The sequence below is a fragment of the Dufourea novaeangliae genome, unplaced genomic scaffold (assembly GCF_001272555.1).
Source record: "Dufourea novaeangliae isolate 0120121106 unplaced genomic scaffold, ASM127255v1 scaffold168, whole genome shotgun sequence".
Taxonomy (NCBI): Eukaryota; Metazoa; Arthropoda; class Insecta; order Hymenoptera; family Halictidae; genus Dufourea; species Dufourea novaeangliae.
This window is the reverse complement of record NW_015374062.1, coordinates 544358-564924: the sequence shown is the minus strand read 5'-3', so window position 1 is coordinate 564924 and position 20567 is coordinate 544358. Positions and strand designations below refer to the sequence as shown.

The 20567-nt window shown below is 34.7% G+C and overlaps 1 protein-coding gene across 1 annotated transcript in view; it reads right to left on the bottom strand.

The window, feature by feature from the left end:
- The window catches only part of LOC107190195 (calexcitin-2), a 52273-nt gene that overhangs the window by 7501 nt on the left and 24205 nt on the right, over positions 1-20567 (bottom strand). The window contains exon 2 of the mRNA XM_015578958.1: positions 1952-2018. Within this exon, the coding sequence (XP_015434444.1) occupies positions 1952-2009 (58 nt within the window). The 5' untranslated portion in view covers positions 2010-2018. The remainder of the gene's footprint in view (positions 1-1951; positions 2019-20567) is intronic.

Genomic DNA, 20567 nt, shown 5'->3' with positions numbered 1-20567 from the left:
AACGGATCACGTTGTATGTTTTGTCTTAATTTTTAGAAGTTTATTGTGAATGGTTTTATTGAGGATTCAATTTCGGAGCCTTTTATTAACCCTCGATCAACAGTAGGCATAGATTTTATAGGGAGAAATGCTTCAGACCTTCCTAAATTCGTTTTTTGCCCGATGCCCGAGCCTATGCAACAAAGTATGCGCTTGACAGGTTCCACGCCCCTCCCCCCAGCGCTAGGACTAATGCCTGGACAATAATCGTGTAGAAGAAGCTAGACAATAATCAAGGGGAGTCTATATTAGGTCATGGCAGATGAATGACTGCATCTAATATTGCCTAGCACGTAATATTGCCACACGTGATATATCATGAAGACGGTAATGAGTATTCGTTCCATTTAGTTTTTTTTTTAAACAAACATTTTTCTAACATACACTGCCTTTTCTCGTGAGAATTATTTTTCGTCCATGCAGATTCCATTTAGACGGTTTTGATCCGCATAAAGAAGGACCACATGGAGCAAAGACTCCGCATAAATCAAGGGACGGGTGTAGAATCTTTTTAACGTACATTATGCGTAATAACAAAAAATCTGTAAAAAAATGGATCTGCCTCGCGCTGCAAGCTCCTCAATTACCCTTCAGTTGAGAACGATTCAAACATGTGAGAGACGATTTTAGGTTGCGCTTACCCTACTATCTACCACGTTATTCTTCATACACACTCTGTAATACTCTGTATCCAGTGAATGGCTCCGAACTTTTAAGCGACGGTGTATGTTACTCGAACATTAGTCGCGGGGCCAACTCCTGTTCACACACACCTCGAATACTTCCCAGAGACCGTTCGTGGAAGATGCGCAAGGGGGCCACGATCGTTGGCGCGAGTCCCTGGGAAAGCTCGGGCACGCAGAAGTGCGTCCAACTTGTATGAATGATTGCCCCCGATGCATGCATACAGACCAGCGGCTCATACGTGACCGTGTCCCGGAGATACGCGGGGCCGTTGGCGAACGTGTAATTTCAACGTGGGCGAACCGCAACCCCCTTAACCGCGTCCATTGTTTATCTCCTCCTGCTCGCGCCATAAATAGGTGTCCGTACGGGCTGGTTCACTTTTGCCCGAACGGTCAACACATAGGTGCCGTCAAGAGACCGAGCCGAATGTCGCCTGTACAGCCGCGATTCCGTTTTCAGCACCGAAAAATACCCTCGAGAGAGAGAGAACGGTATGGGTCAGCCGCACCCCTCTGTCTCATAACCGTATTTCATCTGTTTGGAACGCGACTGCGGCTCGAACTGTTCGCGATAGCCCCGAAAGGGATGAGCGGTGGAATAAGATCGTTACTGGGGTCTCTTGATTCGGGGATGATACAGGGAGAACCAGGTGGAGTCGAGGACAGAATAGAATCGGCTATTTCGGTACTGGCGGACGAACCATTTTTGGTTCTCCGAGAAAAATATCGGATGACTGTCGATGAGGGTAATGGTTATCAGGTTGGGATTGATGGATGGGAATGTGGTTAGATGTAGTTTAGGGTATAGTTCTGATGAACAGTGGAATAAGATCGTTACTGGGGTCTGTTGAGTCGGGGATGATAGAGGGCGAACCAGGCTGAATCGAGGACAGAACAGAATCGGCTATTTCGTTACTGGACCGACGAACCATGTTTGGTTCTCCGAGAAAAATATTTAGAGTAATAACTTAGATAATATGAAAGATATGCACCAAAAACTACAAGTTCCTTGTATCATTAATTCTTAGTTTAAAAGTCGCTTAAAAATGACGCCATCGAGTAGAAATACCCCCTTAACTCTCAAATTTGATTTTCTCGAAAACTAAGCCGAGAATAACAACATTTGATTCCATATTTTTTCTTGTTTTTTTTTTCAGTAGCGATAGATCAAATGTTGAAAATTATGGTAATTTTTTCAAAGATGTGCGTAGTGTTTGTATACTCACCGAAGAAGGTGTTAAAAACGTAGAGTAATTTCTTCTTGCGGAACTCTGACATTGGCATTTTGTCGATCTGTAACAGAGGGAAGTGAGAGGAGTGGTGAGTGTACATGTACGTACTGTATGTGTCGTGTTAATAATCATTCTCGATCGAATGACGATCAGGGTCGATTGTTTCGAGCGACCGACCCTTATTTTATCTCGCCTGGTAAAAAGTAATCGTAGCTTGCTTTTATTGAGCTGCTTTGTACGTCGCCTCGATATTTACAAGGCCGCCGCGAAGACTCAACGTTGGCATAATTCAGGTACATCGACAGGTGTTCACTGTCGAGTAATCATTTTTTCTTGTATGTAGATAACTCGAAAAATTTAGAACCATGTGTCTAGAATTTCTTCCAGCTTTTTAAATAGCTTTAAGCATTAAGGGTAATTTATTAGACTGCGAATGTTTCTGTAAATTCACATGTTTCGAGTAATTTATTTAAACAAAGCTGTAGCTTCTATGAATCAAAGTTAGCCGTGTTTGTAGTATTATAATTCAGGAGATTTAGAGCGAAGTATGGTGACTGTTTTATGATATGTGGTGTATAGTTGTACTTTTTTCTTTTATTACACCCTGTATTTTTGTATTCATATAAGTTTCCTTTACTACAAATACTATTCTCTGCGCATGACACTGTCAATGCGTGTATTTTAAGAAATAAAGATATTTTATGTTTATATTTAATTTCAAACTTAATGTTTGAAAGGTTTGCCATCATCATAGTTGATTATAGTTTGTATTGTATACAAATGTTACCTTGTTTCGAAGATTGTATAAAGATCACAGAATTGTTGCTCTAAAACTTTTTAGTAAACATATTTTGTCATCTTCTTTCCGATAAATAATAATTAGACAAATTAGATCGGATTAATATTGATATTTCAATATAATAAATTAATGTGGAATTAATTCTGAAATAAAATAGGAAATACTTAAAAATATCGAAATACCTATTAATTTTACAATTTTAACAAAAAAACTCAAATGTGTAATATAACTGGACAATAGTACTATAAAAGGAAAGTTATATGATAAAAGAATAATCTTAATTTAGTTATTTAGATAATTATTTAAAATAAAGTGCACTCAGTTCATGACGAAAGAGTAATTTTCATTAAGGTATTTAAGCAATTACTTAAAATGAAGTGCACTCGATCTCAGTTTTAAAGTTACCATGCATACAAGAGGAGACGATTTCAGAAAACCTATGAAATTGTAATCGTATTAATTATATCCTTACGTTTTTTTTCTTCGATGAAGAAATATTTAAGAGTCTAATTGTGATCCTTCCACTCGCTTCAAATCGGAACGACTGGAGTACATGGGAGAGGCAGTCATTTATATAATAAGATTTAAACGCCTTTCTGCCTCAAGATAACACGTATATTTGAGTACTCAATGACGCACATTTCGCTATAATTCCATCGTAGTACACCGATTGCAATTTACGATATTCACAAATATCAAGTAAAGAGTACATTGTATCGCACGTGACGTAAAACCGCTTAACTGAATCACGGAGGATTTGAAAATTCCCCTACAATTAATCTTTATAGTACAAGGAATAACAGGTTATTGTACGCAAAGAAAATTGCATCACTGGTTCCCAGTAATTTGAGAGCTCACTGTGATAATACATAATCAATACTAAAGACATTTATGTATGTTAATGTTATGCTAATTTTGTCAAGGAGTCATATGAATAATATATAAATAATTTCTCTTATGTTTATTTCACAATTAATTATTTCTTTCTCTTTATTTTTTCTACGTTTATTTTCTTGATTTTATTATTCACGTATGCAAGGAATCCATAATGGATATAAAAATTTTAAATAAATTTTTTCTTATCGATATGAATAGACATTTCTTTTTAGGTTATTAATTAAAATTTCTTTTAAGTGGTCAACGTATAATGACGATAATAAACATTTCGAAAAAATATTTTTTTCATAGTGAACCCAAGTTCGCCTTGAGTCTTTTTTTTAAATGGAACCATATAATTTTTTCCATCGTATTGTAGGTGACATTAAGACGAACTCAAACAGCACAAAGAATGACACTTTTATTCACAAATAGTGCGATGCCTCGCGAAACAACAGAAGCGTGCTACGCTTCGACTCTGTGCTTCTTCGCGTTTTACCACTTCCATTGCCGTAAATTTAGTATTGTTTGAATAAAGGCGTCATATTTTTTACTGGTTCAAACCGTCTTAATGTCCCCTATGATATAATGGAAAAAAAATTTATATGGTTCTATTAAAAAAAAAACTTAAGGCGACCTTGGGTTCACTATGAAAAGAATTAATTTTCGAAATGTTTGTAGTCGTTGTATGCTGTCAACTTGCAATAGATAAATTTTGTTTAATAACTTTTTTGTATTGCATTGTCGCAAATGGCTGAAAAATCGTGGATGGTGTTAGAGTGAACACCCTGTGCTATAGTAATTTTAACAGTGTATTTCCCTCATTTTATTCAAGCATTTACATATGCAAGTGACGAAAGAAATTATATCACGCAGTCCCTGGCTAGTTGCTTCCATTCTAAACCCCCTTAAATCCATATGTTTTCGACGATTTATGATTTAAAAACGAAACAAACCGTGTCTGGCTACGTACGGCCTTTTTCACTGTGACAGTCAACGTGTTAAGGGGTTAACAATTTTCGGTAAGTCTATATTACCTAATTCAACAGTTTTCTCATTTTCACGTATCGCTCAGCTTAATTCAAGTAAGACAATCAATCTAATGTGGCAATCTAGTAGTGTCTAGAACGGAACGTGTAAAAGAAGTAATAAATGACATAATCGTGGCGTTTATTTTTAGTCGGCCGTCAAAAAGGAGCATACGTCCCGGGTCACAATGCGCCACTACTAATCGTTCCTTAATCTACAATAAATAAGAAGTAATAACACGTAATCAGCAGCGCTGATAACGATCGATCGGTGATGTAGTTACTTTCGAAAACCGCCATTGCCGGCGCATTACGCGTCAAGGTGAACGTTGACGTCAATCTTTGGGATCGGTTTCGAGCGAACTAATCTTTTGTTTCTCGATTTCGTCGTCGAGCGTGTGGATGTTCACGTATCGACGCTATGTATGATCAGCTACCTCACCTTTCATTTGATATGTCGCTTGATGGAGACGTGGACCAACACGATGGGACTTCTCATCATGTGATCGTGTATTGTCGTGTAAATCTGATAATTAGTAAAGTAAATTTCCAAGTTTGCATCACTCCGGTGGTACGAGGTGTGTCAAAATAGTAATGGGACTAATAACGTAGAAATTTTTATTGTCACGTTATCTAGTAATCAACACTGTCCACTTCAAGATTATCAGTTACTATAATGTTGAATTTAAAAATTAGTATGATTTTTTAAATTCCTTTGAATTATCTAATATTAAGGTTGTCTTAAATTAATTGTTTATGTTGCAGTTTTGTTTTATCTGCTTTGTAAAGAATGAAAATAATGAAAACTGTTGTTGTATCACGTTTTCTTCCTAACGAATAATTTTGAACCGAAGAAAGGAAGTTTTTTCATCAGGCTTGTATTTTCTTCGCTTTATTGTTTCGGAAAGTAAAGCATAATTTCAGAGAACTTGAAACTAGAAACTAAATCCTAATTTCCCCTATTAGGGAAGTTTATCTCCGCGGGGACTTGCGCGAAGAGGTTAAAGGTGACTTTACTGTCTCACATTTTACAGACCGTTTTTATCAATCTTTTTATTTCGGTTGCGTTTTGTTGGAACTTTCTTCGAACTGAGACAGACAATAGAAAGTCTCTCCATTACATAATCTGTTTATAAATGTTCGACATAGATAATATGGATGTATCGTATTATCTTTATATATAAACACAAAAAAATTTGATCTTTAAGTAAAAAATAATTAGGTAGTGTGCAGAATATATCGTAGTTGATTAGTCAATTGGCTACTGAAAGAAATCAAAAAATTACCGGTAACTTTAAAATCTGTAAAAGAAGTATCTTTTGGTACGATTTCAATTACATTTTATATTACAAATCATACTGAGATTAATTTTACATAAAAGTATTATCGTTTTATTTGTAATTTTTTTACCACGATGTAGAATGTATTATGCATTATTAATTTGGTAGAAAGCGGCTTTTTATGCAGATTCAGATTTTTGCAAATTAATTTACTCACTTATCAGAAAATTTTTACGCATTTACGACAAATACATAAAATCTGTTGTCTACTAATTAAAATATGATTTAATAAATGTAAAAGAAAACGTGAGATTACTTTTCCATTTTAATGGATTTCAGTGATCGATAAACATATCATTCATAATTCCTACACGAAAGCTTTTTAAGTATTATAAACCATTACGGAAGAATGTTATATTTTAAAGCTTTTATGGCTCTAAGAGCTTTTTTCTCGTAAGTGTCCGAATTACTTTGAATTTTACGTACAATCTCCAACATCGAAAAATACTAACACACTTCGATAATATAATTGACATACAAGTTATGAGAAATTTTCTGGGAAATGACACTCCGTATAAATAAATTCCATTTCAGAGATTCGACTTATTTTTTTTTTCATGGGGAATTACGTTCTTTCCATTTGTACCACAATTACTGCAATAATTGGCATAACCGCCGGAGGAAGGGATTTTCTGTTCAAAAATAAATTGAAAATGTGAAATAACAATGTTTCGTTGTCATGCTGCCTCAAACCATAATAGTACATTCACCACGTTTAACGATATTCACAAAATTTTCTAGTTATATCTTCGAATTTCTTTTCCTCGAATTTTTTGGCTGCCTATTCATCCCGAAAATGTTTAGAAAAATCATATCAAACCGTATCACAGCCATCTTACAATAGTAGGATGCTCCAGAAATATTACACGAACCTCACCCTTGTAAGGTCTATACTTAATATTGACTCTCACTGTATATAATAATATTCATCGTAGTACACCTGGTGTAAATTCTATTTCGTTTCTCGATTCACCGTTTCACGAAGCAGAGATACGATTCGTCCCCGGACGTTTTACCCGCGGAATCGTTCCTCACCCATCCCGCAATCCATTGTTTCCTGCGGGCCTCACTCTAATCAATATCGTTGCACGCTCGGAGATCGCAGGAAAATTCCGGAATAATAATGCTCGGACCGCAAAAACGATTCGGAGTGTTCGGTGATGATGGTGGAACAACGAAGGTGTTTCCCCGAAAACTTTCAACGGTTATCGCGAACCGATAAAAGCTCGCGGGGGCGAGAATGGAACGCGACAGTAGAGAAAGAGAAAAAAAGGAGAATGAAGAATTATTTCGCGGGGAATTTCGGCGGCGAGACAACGCGGCCGCCCTGCGCAATATGGCGGGCGGAACACAAAGATCCCGGGCAGAGCTTTAAGTCCATTGTTCCGGTCGGTGGCACTACGAACGACCTCGATTCAGTTGCCACCGCCGCGTAAAATGCACGAGAGATGCGGCGAGCACCCGCCTTGAGGCTTCGTTATCTGCTACTGCCAATATGTCACGATACGTTAAATATTTCGCAGATTTTGCGGGGTCGCGCGCTCGCGGAAGAAACGAGACGCTTTGCAACAAGTGTCTCGGGGAATTGCTCGCCTAAAGTCGCCTACCCAATTTTAAATTGTTCGCAATTGAAGAGAAATTTGATATTTTTGTATCTAATTAGTGTCAGGTGAAAAAGAAATTATTGGGTTTTTAATCATTTATTATGTTTACGATAAGGTTGTGGACAAATTTCGTTTCAGAATATTTGTTCGGTGTCTTGTTTAGTGTGAATGATGGAAAGAGACAAGCAAATATTAATTAATGTAGCGAGAGTATTTGAGGTCTTTCGAAACAGGTTCAGAGGTTAGTAAGGAAGTGAATTGATTATTGGTATACTTAGTAATTCAAGTTTTAGTCAACTCATTCGTGTTGTTTCTCAAATAGATTTACACGTGGAAGGGGGCATATCTAAATTTTGATGAAAATTGGACATGTCACATTTTGACAGCTGACCACTGATATGTCATGCGCACGTAGGGAAAATTAATTACATGTCAAATTGCAAATTAATTTCAAGTACGTTATCTTTAAAGTATTACTAGATTTATTGTATGAACATTGTTATTACTGAATCGTAGATGTTTTAATCACTGGTAAAATATTTTTGTCTTAACAATCTCAGATGGTCTATTAATTAATTATACTTATTTAATTTATGCAAAATGTGAGAGATATTTTCATCACACACATATTTAACATTTACGAAAAATATAAAATTATGGATAGATTTTAATTAGGATTCAGAATATTTCAAAATAAAAAATGTAAATAAGGAACTTCACAATACAGAATTTTCACAGGAACTTTTAAATTTAAAATTGAGCTTGGAAATCTGAATTATCATTTTCAATTAAGGACAATGATAGTTATTTTGAACTTCGCTTTGCATTTTTTGGTTAGAACTTAGGACAAACAGAATTGTAACTCAGTACAATACAGTGAAGTCGTGACTGTCGACGTGTTCTCCTTCGCTACACGACACTCGCAAAAGTCACACTGACATGCAAACTTCAGCGTGACCTTATTTGCTCGCCACCACGTTAAACTTCGAACCGTTTACTAACATCGACCATTACGTTTCATTATACTATAACGTCAAGTACTAAATTACAATAAATATTGTGCTGTCGAAACAAAATTCTGAAGTAAAAAGTTCAAGAGCCAAAATTGCTCTACTTATTGTACGAGTGGTTATTTAAATAACAATACAGTACATGTATAGTCACTAATATTACCATTCACATATTTTGAAAACAACTAAATATAAATTTTTTTATGCGATTCGTTTCTTACGGAATTTAATTTTTGCAATTTAAATAAACATTCAAGTATTTACTCCGTCTTGTACAAAATGCGACAAAACTTCAAATACATTGACTTTTTGAGTAATGCAAAAATCAAAACTTCAATTTATCTGTATTTTGTATTTGGATATACATTAGAGTTTCCACATACAAATGTACAAGAAAATGGATTAATATTTTACCTGAAAAATGTACAAAAAGTGCTACACTTTCAAATATGTATTATGTAAACAAATGAATTTTCTGGAATTTAATTATGTAGACGGATTCCTTATTAAAAAACACACATTATTGCTATTTAACGAATTTTTCTATGTCCAGTAGTTTTCGTGATACTCGGAAAAATATATTTCAAATCCATCAAAACTTTTGCACTGACCAAATACAATTAATATTATAATATCTTTGTTGTGAGTAGGAGTGTAATCGCGTTTTCATCCATTGAACGTCGTTGATCACGAAATAAGGGCGGATTTCCTTCTCAACCGAGAAATCTAGATTTTCTTCAGAACCACTTGAATCTTTTTAAATTTATGTTTCTCATACGTAACAGAAAAGTTTCTGCCATTTTTTGTATTTATTGTTGATTACGTGCGGCTGTTGATAAGTACACGAAAGTGAGTAGAATACAAAGTTGTATTCCTTAAATGAATAAGTTATTGTACGGAAACAATTTGGAGGAAAATCATAAAAGGACGAACGCATACAGGGTGGACCGCGAAACGTGAATGAAAAATATTTTACTCAGATAAATATATTTTTCTTCAAAAAGAGCATTTTGTTACTCATGGTTACTATTTAAAATATTTAAATTTTGAAATGAGTACCTACATTTGTGTTTCAAAGTTTTACTAGTATACTAAATATACTACTTATTACTAGCATACGCCATATTAATATTGAAGTACTAATATAAGAACTTTATATTGAAGTAAGTTCGTGATTTCTTACTATATTCACTATATTACACGAAATATTCCTCCGAGGTGTAGTGAATGTAAACTTGTTTCAACTATGGTGGTGCAAAGTTAGGAAATATTAATTCCTCTCGTCGTTAATTTGCTTACTATTGCATTAAGCAGGAGGTGTTACACTGTTGCTCCGAATTAGCAACAGTGACGACTGGTTGTGCAACAAGTTGATGCACCATGAAACGGTGGAACTTGTTAATTGATGTAATATTATATACTACCGTTAACTCTCCAATTTAGTGTCTGTATTCAGCTAACTCGCGTAATGGAGGAGCATTTTTGGATCTTTAATCGAATGATCTACATGATGACCCTTTGATAGGAGATTCTAACTAATGCTTCTACGTTTAGAATTTGTTGGACTGCACGTGAACTAATGCTTGTATTAATACTAATATTCATTTAAAGGTTATTCGATCTTTCTTTTAACGCGAGATTTTTATTTAATATCGAAAAAGAAATGATTATTTGAATGAACTACTATGTATACTATGCTCATCATTTTCTAATAATATTCATCATTCTTGTAATGCACAAGAACGGTAGACATATTAAATCTAAATTATTTTGTTGTCTCACTGAAAAAGTGCTGAATAATTATTAGCTCGTTGTACAATATGTAGACACGCAACACTTCTCTCTTCAGGAATCTAGTAATCATAATTTGTATTCGATTCAATTTAATACCAATTAAAGATCTCTTTCTCAAGATAAGTTGTAATTAGACTGTATATGTTTATGCAAATATAGAGGTTTACGGATTAATTTACAGAAACTGGAATTAAATAGAAATATCTATACTCTAAATGTTTTTTTTAGGTTACAAGTGAAATGAAAACCTTATCGGGTCTCATTAAACTTTTTACTATACTGAATTGTCGACACCCGAGTACGCTATAAAAGCCTAAAATCTGCAGTCTGGTTATAATCGTTCGAATCTTGCAGTTCGAAAACTGTATCTATTACGAAACAACCTAATAATTGGTACAGCTAATGCATTTTATGGGAGAGGTTGATGAACAGTCTCGTGTGTCAGCCTCTCTGCGTGAATTATATATCAGATTGCTTCCTCGAAATTCAATGTTTCTGGCAAAGTAAACTGCAGAAAGTGAAACAGCTTGGCACGCGATTAAAATTTTACGTCCACTTTCGAGCTTGACGAACGCCCGCGCGAAAAGACGTAGGTAAAAGGAGTAACCAGGACATTGTGCTCCCCCCGTCCACATGACGCACTCGGTTTTTAATTCTAATAACAGGGAGAAAAGTTAATATCTGTTTTTACGATATTCCATTATTCTAAAGCACAGTGCACCCGCCACGTGTTTCAAGTCCGACCGAGCAAGAAACGTACGAGTGAACCAATGAAAAAATGACTCTGTTTCAACATTACCGAGCACACTTTGTTTATTGTACCATGCTTGAAAATTTAAATTACATCGTCCAATGGAGCTCATGATGGTACACAGCTTTTAGTCTTCTCCGAGTGGCTCCTTGGTTTTTTTTTCTTAATTGAATGTTTCAGGTCACATGCACCTTCTTAGGTTATTATTAACCACAGTTTATTTGTTCGTTTTGGGTAATCTATAAAATTCATTATTATCCAGCGAAGACTGTACCGCGATATAACATTTAAAGACATCGTTTGTTTTTTGAGTACATTTTTAAACTGTCCGGGACTTCGAGATCACGGCTGAGAATTTGAAATTTAAAACAGCGTAAGCTTCCCATGAAAAAATCAAAACAGCAGCGACGCATGTATATTCATTAGAAATCGACTTCCTTTCTATCAGTGTTTTCTTGAAAATTCGTGCTATAAATTATTTAAGAATGAATATTGATGAGAGGAAAATTGAATTGTGAACGGATACTTGTTTTTTTTGGAGAAGATGAAAATCAGAATAGAGCAATTTTGTAAAGAAAGTTAGTAATTTATTTTATTTTTATGTAAAATCATGGTTTTTAATGTATCTCAAACAACTTCTAGAATTACTTTAAAAAATCAGAAAATAATTATTAGTTGTAAATTCATTCACATGTAAATTAAATTATTTCAGAAGTTAAATGACTTTTCCACCTAAAGTCATTCTTATTCCAGGTTTACGTTTGTTTACATTTTTTTTTTACATTTATTTAATAATTGTAATACATTTGGTAGCCAAGTGAATAAAACCGAATTGTGACAAGTAAACAAGTGACACCAGAGACATGGATATCGATATAATATTCATATCTCAGTTCTATTTCTTCTCGTCTGTTTGCGCATACAATATTTTATTCGTGGAAATATCGAGTTCCAGAACTGTACGTGAGGTGTATACAAAACGATGTAAGAACGTTAACGAACTCAGGCGAAGAAGAACTTCAGCCGAATTATTTAGACGTTACAAAAGGCTAATCTACAAGTTATTTTTAGAAACCCGATAATTATTTTAAATTTAAAGATATCCTTTCGTTGTTTCGCTTAATAGAACTGGTTTATGTACTGTATCGAGGATTGTGTCTACGTAAACAGAATTTCCCAAAGGCTTGCAACGCCGCCCGCGTACATCAGGAAAATAAAATCTCACCGATCGGAGGGTATCGGATGAATCGACTGCGTGGCATACTTTCCTACGTACAGTAACGCTCATAAATATTTGCCTATCCGTGTTACGAGGTCCATTCTCAAAATAAAAGGAAAATAAATTTTAAATTAATGCGAACAATACCTTTGTACACTAGTGGTCAAAAGTATGGGACCAGGTCTGATAACATTGTTCCACAAATTTTGCTCGTCTGTTGACGAGTTGAGCAACATACAATACTATGACCTTGGACTTAGATGTCACACAGATGAACACTTCATAGCCTTACAGATGGATATAGATTACAAAACGATCAATTGCTTCTATCTCTCCCCCTTGAACAATAAAACCTTTCGCTTCGACATATTCTTCTATCGTTAACCTCCATAGGGATATGTATTTATGTATTTTACTTCTCGTGACTAACCCTGTATTGTGAAACCTTGAAGAAACTCAGACGTGCCATTTAGAACAAAAGACTGGAACACAAAGCATTCGGTGAAATACTGTCATCTGGGATTGTACTTTTTGCACGATAACGCATATTCTCACACGGGGCACGTTCGACTGTTCAGCTTCGCAAGAAGTTTGGATGAAAAGTGTTCGATCATCCACCACACAGACCTGACCTCGTGCCGAATGACTACCATTTGTTCATTTACTTGAAGCAGTCCAATCTCAGCGTCTTCAAAATGGCGACGGACTCATAACACTGTTCAAAAGGTCCCAAAATGATCGAACTGAACTTAATTTTTGTTGTTAATTAAAGGTTGCTGAACACAATGCTGGTTTTTAGTTGTTCCTCTATACGTCACGAAGTCTAGTTTCTTCGACATAAAGATAGCACTGTTCAGTTTGGTACAATTTTTCTGACATTAATTCTATCGTATTTAAAAAATAATAATAAAAATGATGCATTTAAGTAAAATATAAACATAGAATGTAAATGTAGGAACCATACGTTCTATACAGTTTCATATTTATAATTGAATTGAATAAAATCCTTACGTATAGGGTCAAAAGTGAGATTACCATTATATTCAAAAATTTCGTAGTTTCATTTTACTGAAATATATGCCAAATTCTAGTGAATTAGTTTCCTTTCACAATCCGGGCCATGAAATAATCAAATATCACGAAAATGTATTGAAAATTCCCGATGCAAAATGTGCAACAGTAAATCTTTCCTCAATGAGGGGAGCAAATACTCATGGGCGTGAGTGTATATGGAACAAATAGAGTGCCGTGCATAGTGAAAGGATGCAGGTGAAAAGAAAACCGTGGGTCGCGTACGAAAGGACCGCCAGACGATGAAAACGCTAATGCGAGTGCCTTGTAGCGTCAATCAGACGATTGTATCGCGTGCGCGCTAGGTAAGTGAAAACTGGTTCGCGGATATCGAGACTTTTTTTTTTTGCAATATTCTGATCGTTATGCGAGTACAGATTCGTATGCACGTCATAGGATAAAATGTGCATGTATATGTATATGTATATGTTTACAGAATACATGATTTAGGCTGCAGGTGTTTGGCAAATATAGATTTCTATGTATTCTTATTTACAGAACCAAACTTCCGTTTGGTTTATTAAGAATATTGAATGAAATAAAATTTGTTATTGATTGTACCAATAAGTAATCCAGTGTATTTTGCTAAATTCAATATATACTTATTTTTGAGAAAATCAAGACTGTACACAATTTCAGTGATATCTATCCTCGTTCTTCAAGGTTCGCTGCTATTTTAAAAGAAGAAAGGGTAATGTAATTGAGTGTGATAAGGGTGAAGTAAATTGTAGCAAGACGTTTTAAATTTAAACTGTATTAGTAGTTTATTGAAAAGAAATTGTGGATGATACTTATTGGTACACCTAATAGAATTATGTTGTATACTTCGAACCAGTTGTATAACCCGAATGGAGGTGTTTCTTCATGCAAAAATAAGTCGAAAATGTAGAATAAATTTTGTTCCTATGATCCTTCGTTCCCGAGATAATCAATAGAGTGCAGAAGTTTATGCATAATTTTTATGAAGTAATTTATTGAAGACGAAGTCAAATAGAGTCATATTTGTCTTATTAAGGATTCTATCAAGTTCCAAACAGGATAGAAACTTCATTGGAATTTCCTGAACAATAATAAAATCCGCAGTCTATAGTGATTAATTTTGAAAATTTCTCTGACACGTATAGTAATGTGCAGATATCTTGGACCACCTAACACGATTCATATTTGAGACATATTTATTATAATTCTTCTTCTACTCTATTTATTAATCCTGTACATAACGCACGGTACAGTTGTTGTGTTGGACGATTTCTGTATTTAATTAAACTCATATTGCACATGGTACGGTACTCATCAGTATTATCATTGAAACGATCGTATTGTCTGCTCAGTTTCATCGCACAGAAAATATGAAGACATATATGAAACCATTAAAAAGTGATACAATGCTGGATGTGACATAGAATCGTTTTATTCCCTTTTCTCCTCATTTGACAGTGTATGGCGACAGCGTGCATTCTTTTTCACTCTCGATTCTAGTTCTTCTTTTTAATTAAGGATTTACTCGTTAATTCTTTGTCTCGCGTGATTTAACTGCGGTTAATTCGGAATTACTTAAAATGTAAAATCTCAAAGTTAATAATTTTACGAATCTTAAAGAGTAGAATTCAGAATTCGTTGATGAAAAGTGTCCAATTTATATTTCTCTAATTACAATTTAAGTTTGGTTCAATTTATATTCAAGGGTAACGATTTTAGGGTTGTTTAAATAATATCAATTTAAACGAAAAGTAGAATTGAAACTGAAACTCTGGAAATATGAAGCTTCTTGCATGAGAAAATCGAATATGGAGCTTCGTGTATGAAAAAATCGAATATGCAGATTCATCACACACGCATGCTTTCGAGTATGGCTGACTAATGTGTCTGACCATTACGCATCATTTCTACTTATATTAAACTCGTCGAACCACAGTATCGTTTATTTTCCATCACTCCGGCTAGATTCAATTTATATTGAATTAATATATTGAATAATATATTTTAAAATATTTATTTATATTAATACACATTATTTGTATTAATATACATTCTTTGTATTAATATTTGTATTTCTTTTTTTTCATGGCCGTTCAATTTGTGAACACATCTAGATATGAAATACATATCAAACGTTCGCTGCGTTTCGTGTACATTTACTAAACGCTTCACAATTTTGATAAAATATTCAATTCGTTTGATACGATTCTGTTAGTACTTGTATTTTCAAATTGGTGTCGCAAACAGTTTTGCACGACGAATGCCAATAAAAACGATTTAAAGAGAGAACTCCACTGAAAAATGGAGCGAATCATTTTTTTGTTTACAGGAAGTATGTACGCACGTTGAAGGAAAAAAAAATGTCAAAGCTGTGTGTACGTTTAGTTGGTTCGTTCGCAGAGATGATTGCCGTGACTCTGAATCATATATTTACATTGGATATGAGTACAATTTTAATATAATCGTGATAAATATGAATTGACAAAAGTATTGTAACAGTATTTAGATTGAAAAATTTTCTCCATAAAATCAAATAACTTTATGAAAGTTTAAGAAACAATTTTTCGGATTTTCAATACTTTGGATGGACATACTGTATATAACTCGAAGTAAAATTAATGTTTTATTTTTTGTCTTCATATGTGTAAGTATTGTACAAAAATATGTTCAATTAATGATTTCCACGAGTAAACAAGTGATTTCTTTCGACTTTTTTTTAAAGAAAAGCGCGCGTTAAGGGGTTAAGGTCCCCCAACATTCGGATCTCCATTTCGCAATCATTTCTCCGCTCGCTGGCTAAATAGTAAAATTACAAACTCGAAAGCCTCTTATTCCTGCGAACGGTCGCGAAGGAACGAAAGTGCAAATTAAATTGCTCCCCAGCAGATAATAAAAAATACAGCGCCGACACGGGGATACGATTTCGTCGTACCGTTTGATTATACCGATGCTTTTCTGCTATGGAATCGTATCCTTTGGAGGTATTTCCCGTCGTTAATAAAATAGTTCCTTTTCGCGTCCCACGGATTCTTTTCTCTCAAACGATATCTCATAAACTGTTCGCCGGGGATACACAAGACGTCTCTCATAGGAACTGGGATTCCATAAAACGCCAAATAAATCACTACCGGCCGTTGATGCTTCGTGCAGAAACAAACGAAACGGTTCCAAGAAATTCCATTCGCGGATCGGAATGTATTGACGCCTTGTATTCGATAGAAAATACTCAGCTATATTAATGGGTGCGTTAAACAGTAGTATACAGGGTGATTCTGCTAAAAAATATTTCAAACAAAAGTTGTATGGTATCGAAAGAGCTATACGATGTAATAATTAGTTTGTTGCTATTTCTTTTTTTTACCGAGATATGAAGGTCACATTAAGTTTTTTCATCGTAATGGGTAACAATTGACTTTCCATAAGAAAAGAGAGTTGGGCTCTGAGTAAAAAAATATTGGGTGACTGGGTCAAAAAATTAATAATTAGCTAGATATTATTCTTTAAACGATTGTGGTCACCGTGATCTTAGTCAGCGCATCCATGGCAATCCCAAGATTTCATTTTCTCTACCTACGGAAAAATGACTTATCCTGAGAATTTTTCCGACTTTTGATAAAGGTAGTGATTTATGGAAGATCTCAGAAGGCTTCAAAACAGAGCCTTCGCTGCTCAAGTCTAGCCAAGAAACTTCATCACCAAATGTAGCATTACTTATTTCTTAATAATATACGTATTAGTTTTAAATATTGTATCAAGTGACAAATAATTTGTTTCCTTCCATTAATATGTACACTATTATACGAGTTTTCATAAAACCTCCATAGGGTTAGAAGCATTTTATAAAATGAAAACTGAATAATTTATATGTTGATAAAATCAACATTTTTTATTGCTTTATCTTATCCAGATAACACTGATTGACCCTTCCCAATGTATATCGAGCTTTTACACAAGGTACATAAACCGATTAACAACGCAAACAATCGACACTCTCGTTCACCAAAGTCGATATCCTGTTCCCAGAAACATTTCTCGTTTCGTGGAAAAATGTTAACCCTCGTTGATGATATGAAAGAAGCGTCGCAGAAATACTAATTTCCCCTATTTATTCATATTTCGCATGGAAGAAATTACTACAAGCACTTTAAAATGTACACTTTCGACTACAATGACGTACGTTTAAAAAAGTTTTCAATTTTTTTAAAAATAAATTCCGACAGTACATGTCTTTTTTCGAGCTCGCAGGTAGGCATAACCCCTTAAACGAAGCGGAATCATCGTCAGCCTACACGAACGAAGCCGGAAGCTTCATTTGATTCGTGATGTACGCGTTTATCGGTCACCAGCCCGGCCTGGCAACCGATGAATAAGGTGCATGTGCACCGCTCCTTCGTTCGTCTAAGAAGCTCACTGAATTATGGTTCATGATTCGTAGCGTTTATCCCGCGGTCGACGATGTCTTGTTCGCGCTTACGGCATCGTGAAACGTCGAAGGACACCGCGGCGTGAACCTGCGCTCCCCTGAAATCTCTTTCAAGCGGTAGCTCGGCGACAACTGGAAGAGATTTACGTGCAAACGATGGTTAACGAATTTAGCTGTTTTTAACATCTTGGGAAATTTGTCGGTCACTTTGTCGTTCCCAGTGCCGTGTAATTGAATCGGGGTCTATTCTTTAGGGTCAAGGGTCACTGTAGATCTTCGCGTTCCTCGTGATCTCTTGGTCTATTCTTTCGTAGATCTTCGTATTTTTACATGAATAAGTTGTCTATCACTTCATGAATATACTCAGTTTTAATGGAAACACGGTTATGATTGCATATCGAGTGATTTATTAATTTAAATTCGTATCAGGCGACGTCTTGTATATGAGTAATTTCACCGCGACCTTGTCAATTCAGTTGATTGATTCTTCTTGCCAGAAGTAGTTCGATAGACGAACGAGATAACCTCGTTCAATATTTTCTAGAGAAAGTATATGCACAAAGCAATCGAGTGTAAAGATACTTTAAAGAAAAAGTAGGGTTAGAAGTAAATGTGTATAATTATTACTACATATAATATTATAGAATACATATTCGGTTTTTTGTTTGTTTCATTTCTTCATAATTATTAACGAATAATAATAAACAGAATGAAAAGTTGCAATTTTTAGTCGCACTTGTCGCCAAGTATATTATCTAACTGTCGCGATCTACAGGAGTTTTATCCTGGTGGTGGGGTACGAATACCACCTTATTGAATTATCTCGCTCGATTACGTTCCGCCTTCGCTCCATCAGCCGATACACTTTCAATTTGGAGTTTGCAATTTAACTTTTCGGAAACTTACGAAGTCACCGCGAAAGAAACTGATCGGTGCGCGAGCAGTTTAATTACTCGTGCAATCAGACAAGAGGAAGAACCGTGAATTCCCTTGGTTCCATTGAACTGGGAATGGCGTGAAATTTTACATGTATTATTACTAGACTGCGGTTGTTTATGCAAATTCAGAACTTTATAGACCTATTTGTAAAATACCATATAAGTGTGTAAATATTATTAAACGTTACTACAGTCCTTATTATACTGCGTTTTGCGAGTAGAGAATTGCTGTAAATGCATTTGTTATTGCTAATAATAATTAGACAGTGGATGTTTATGTATTTTTATGGTGTATAAAATTATCCAAAATTGTCCACGACTGTCTAGAAATTAGTATAGCAAAGAATTTAATGAAATTATTATTTCATCTGGAACTTGATAGAATCCTGTGTAGAATAAAATAATTTTTGTTTGACTCTAGCTTCTGTAAATTAGATGACCGTAACTATAACTACTCTAAAATGAAGAAATTTCTTCGATTTTACACTTTCTAAATAATGTTCGAAACCTAATGACAGACGAAACATGTCGAAATCATTTAGGCAGTTAATCGAAGGAATCTATTTCTCTGTAATTCTCATTTCTATGAAAATGATCAAGAAAAATCTGTAATTCATAGAGAAAACCATTAGCCATAAATCATCCACGTAATCTCGTACAACGACACGAAACACAATTTAACTTTATTCGAAGTTTCTGAAATTACATTAACCACTCTTTATAAACTTGTTCTGTCAAGGAGACAAGATACTTCGCTTCAATTTTCTAATTTCCTCGTGCTCTCCTCCGTTTCCACGGCCGATATTAGTATTATTACTTCGAGAGTGCTGGCCTTAGAAAATATTAAAAAGTGGAAGTTCCATCTACGTAGTTAATGAAGCACATCTGTGCGCTCGGTTTTATTACTCTCTCTACCTATATTTTTCACTGCGCGCTTCAATCAAGCCCACGTACAAGAAACTCATGGATATTGACATATTATCGAACACGACGAAGATTCATCCGTCTATATTAATAACTAGGCAGCGGATTTTGTGCATTTATAACCTATCGGACTCAGTGAGATATAACAAAAGACAAAACGTTCATTAGACTTAACTAAATCTCTATTTTATTAAATTGTTAATGTAATTGTAAGTGTATAAAAGTTAGTGTAATTTGAATGTGGGTGAAAGAAGGTAAGTCAAAGAAAAATGGGAAATATAGGAAAGTGGAAAAATGGGAAAATTTGTAAAATAGGACATTGTGGGTAAATTGAAAAAGTTGGAAAGAGAAAACATGACAACAGGGAAGTAAAGAAATAGAAAACGGGAAAGTGATAAAAAATAGAAAATGAAATGAAATAAAAAATAGAAGAACGAATAAAAGAAATGAACTGATTAGGTATAAAAATACGAACTAAGTTTAGAAAATAAAGAATATATTCTTTGAAACAATTCTAAAAAGACTATTTATGTACTTACACGTTTTTAATGCGTATGCTATGAAAATATTATCACTATATACGGAAAATAGGTAAAAATAATTTTAAATAGTAGTACCACGAATTGCTATAGTTAGATTTTTTAAGGAAGGAACAGTACAATGTAAAATATTTGTGGCCAGTAGGTATTGCGAGAAACATACTTGAATGAACTTTGACGTTAAGATTCTCGTTGAGACAAGAAGTACCGCATAAACGGAAAGCCAGCAATCTACCCCTCAAAACATACCTTCAAACGTAACTCAAACAAAGAGCCTCATCAAAGGAGCTATTTTTGAAGACCAGTGACCAGTTG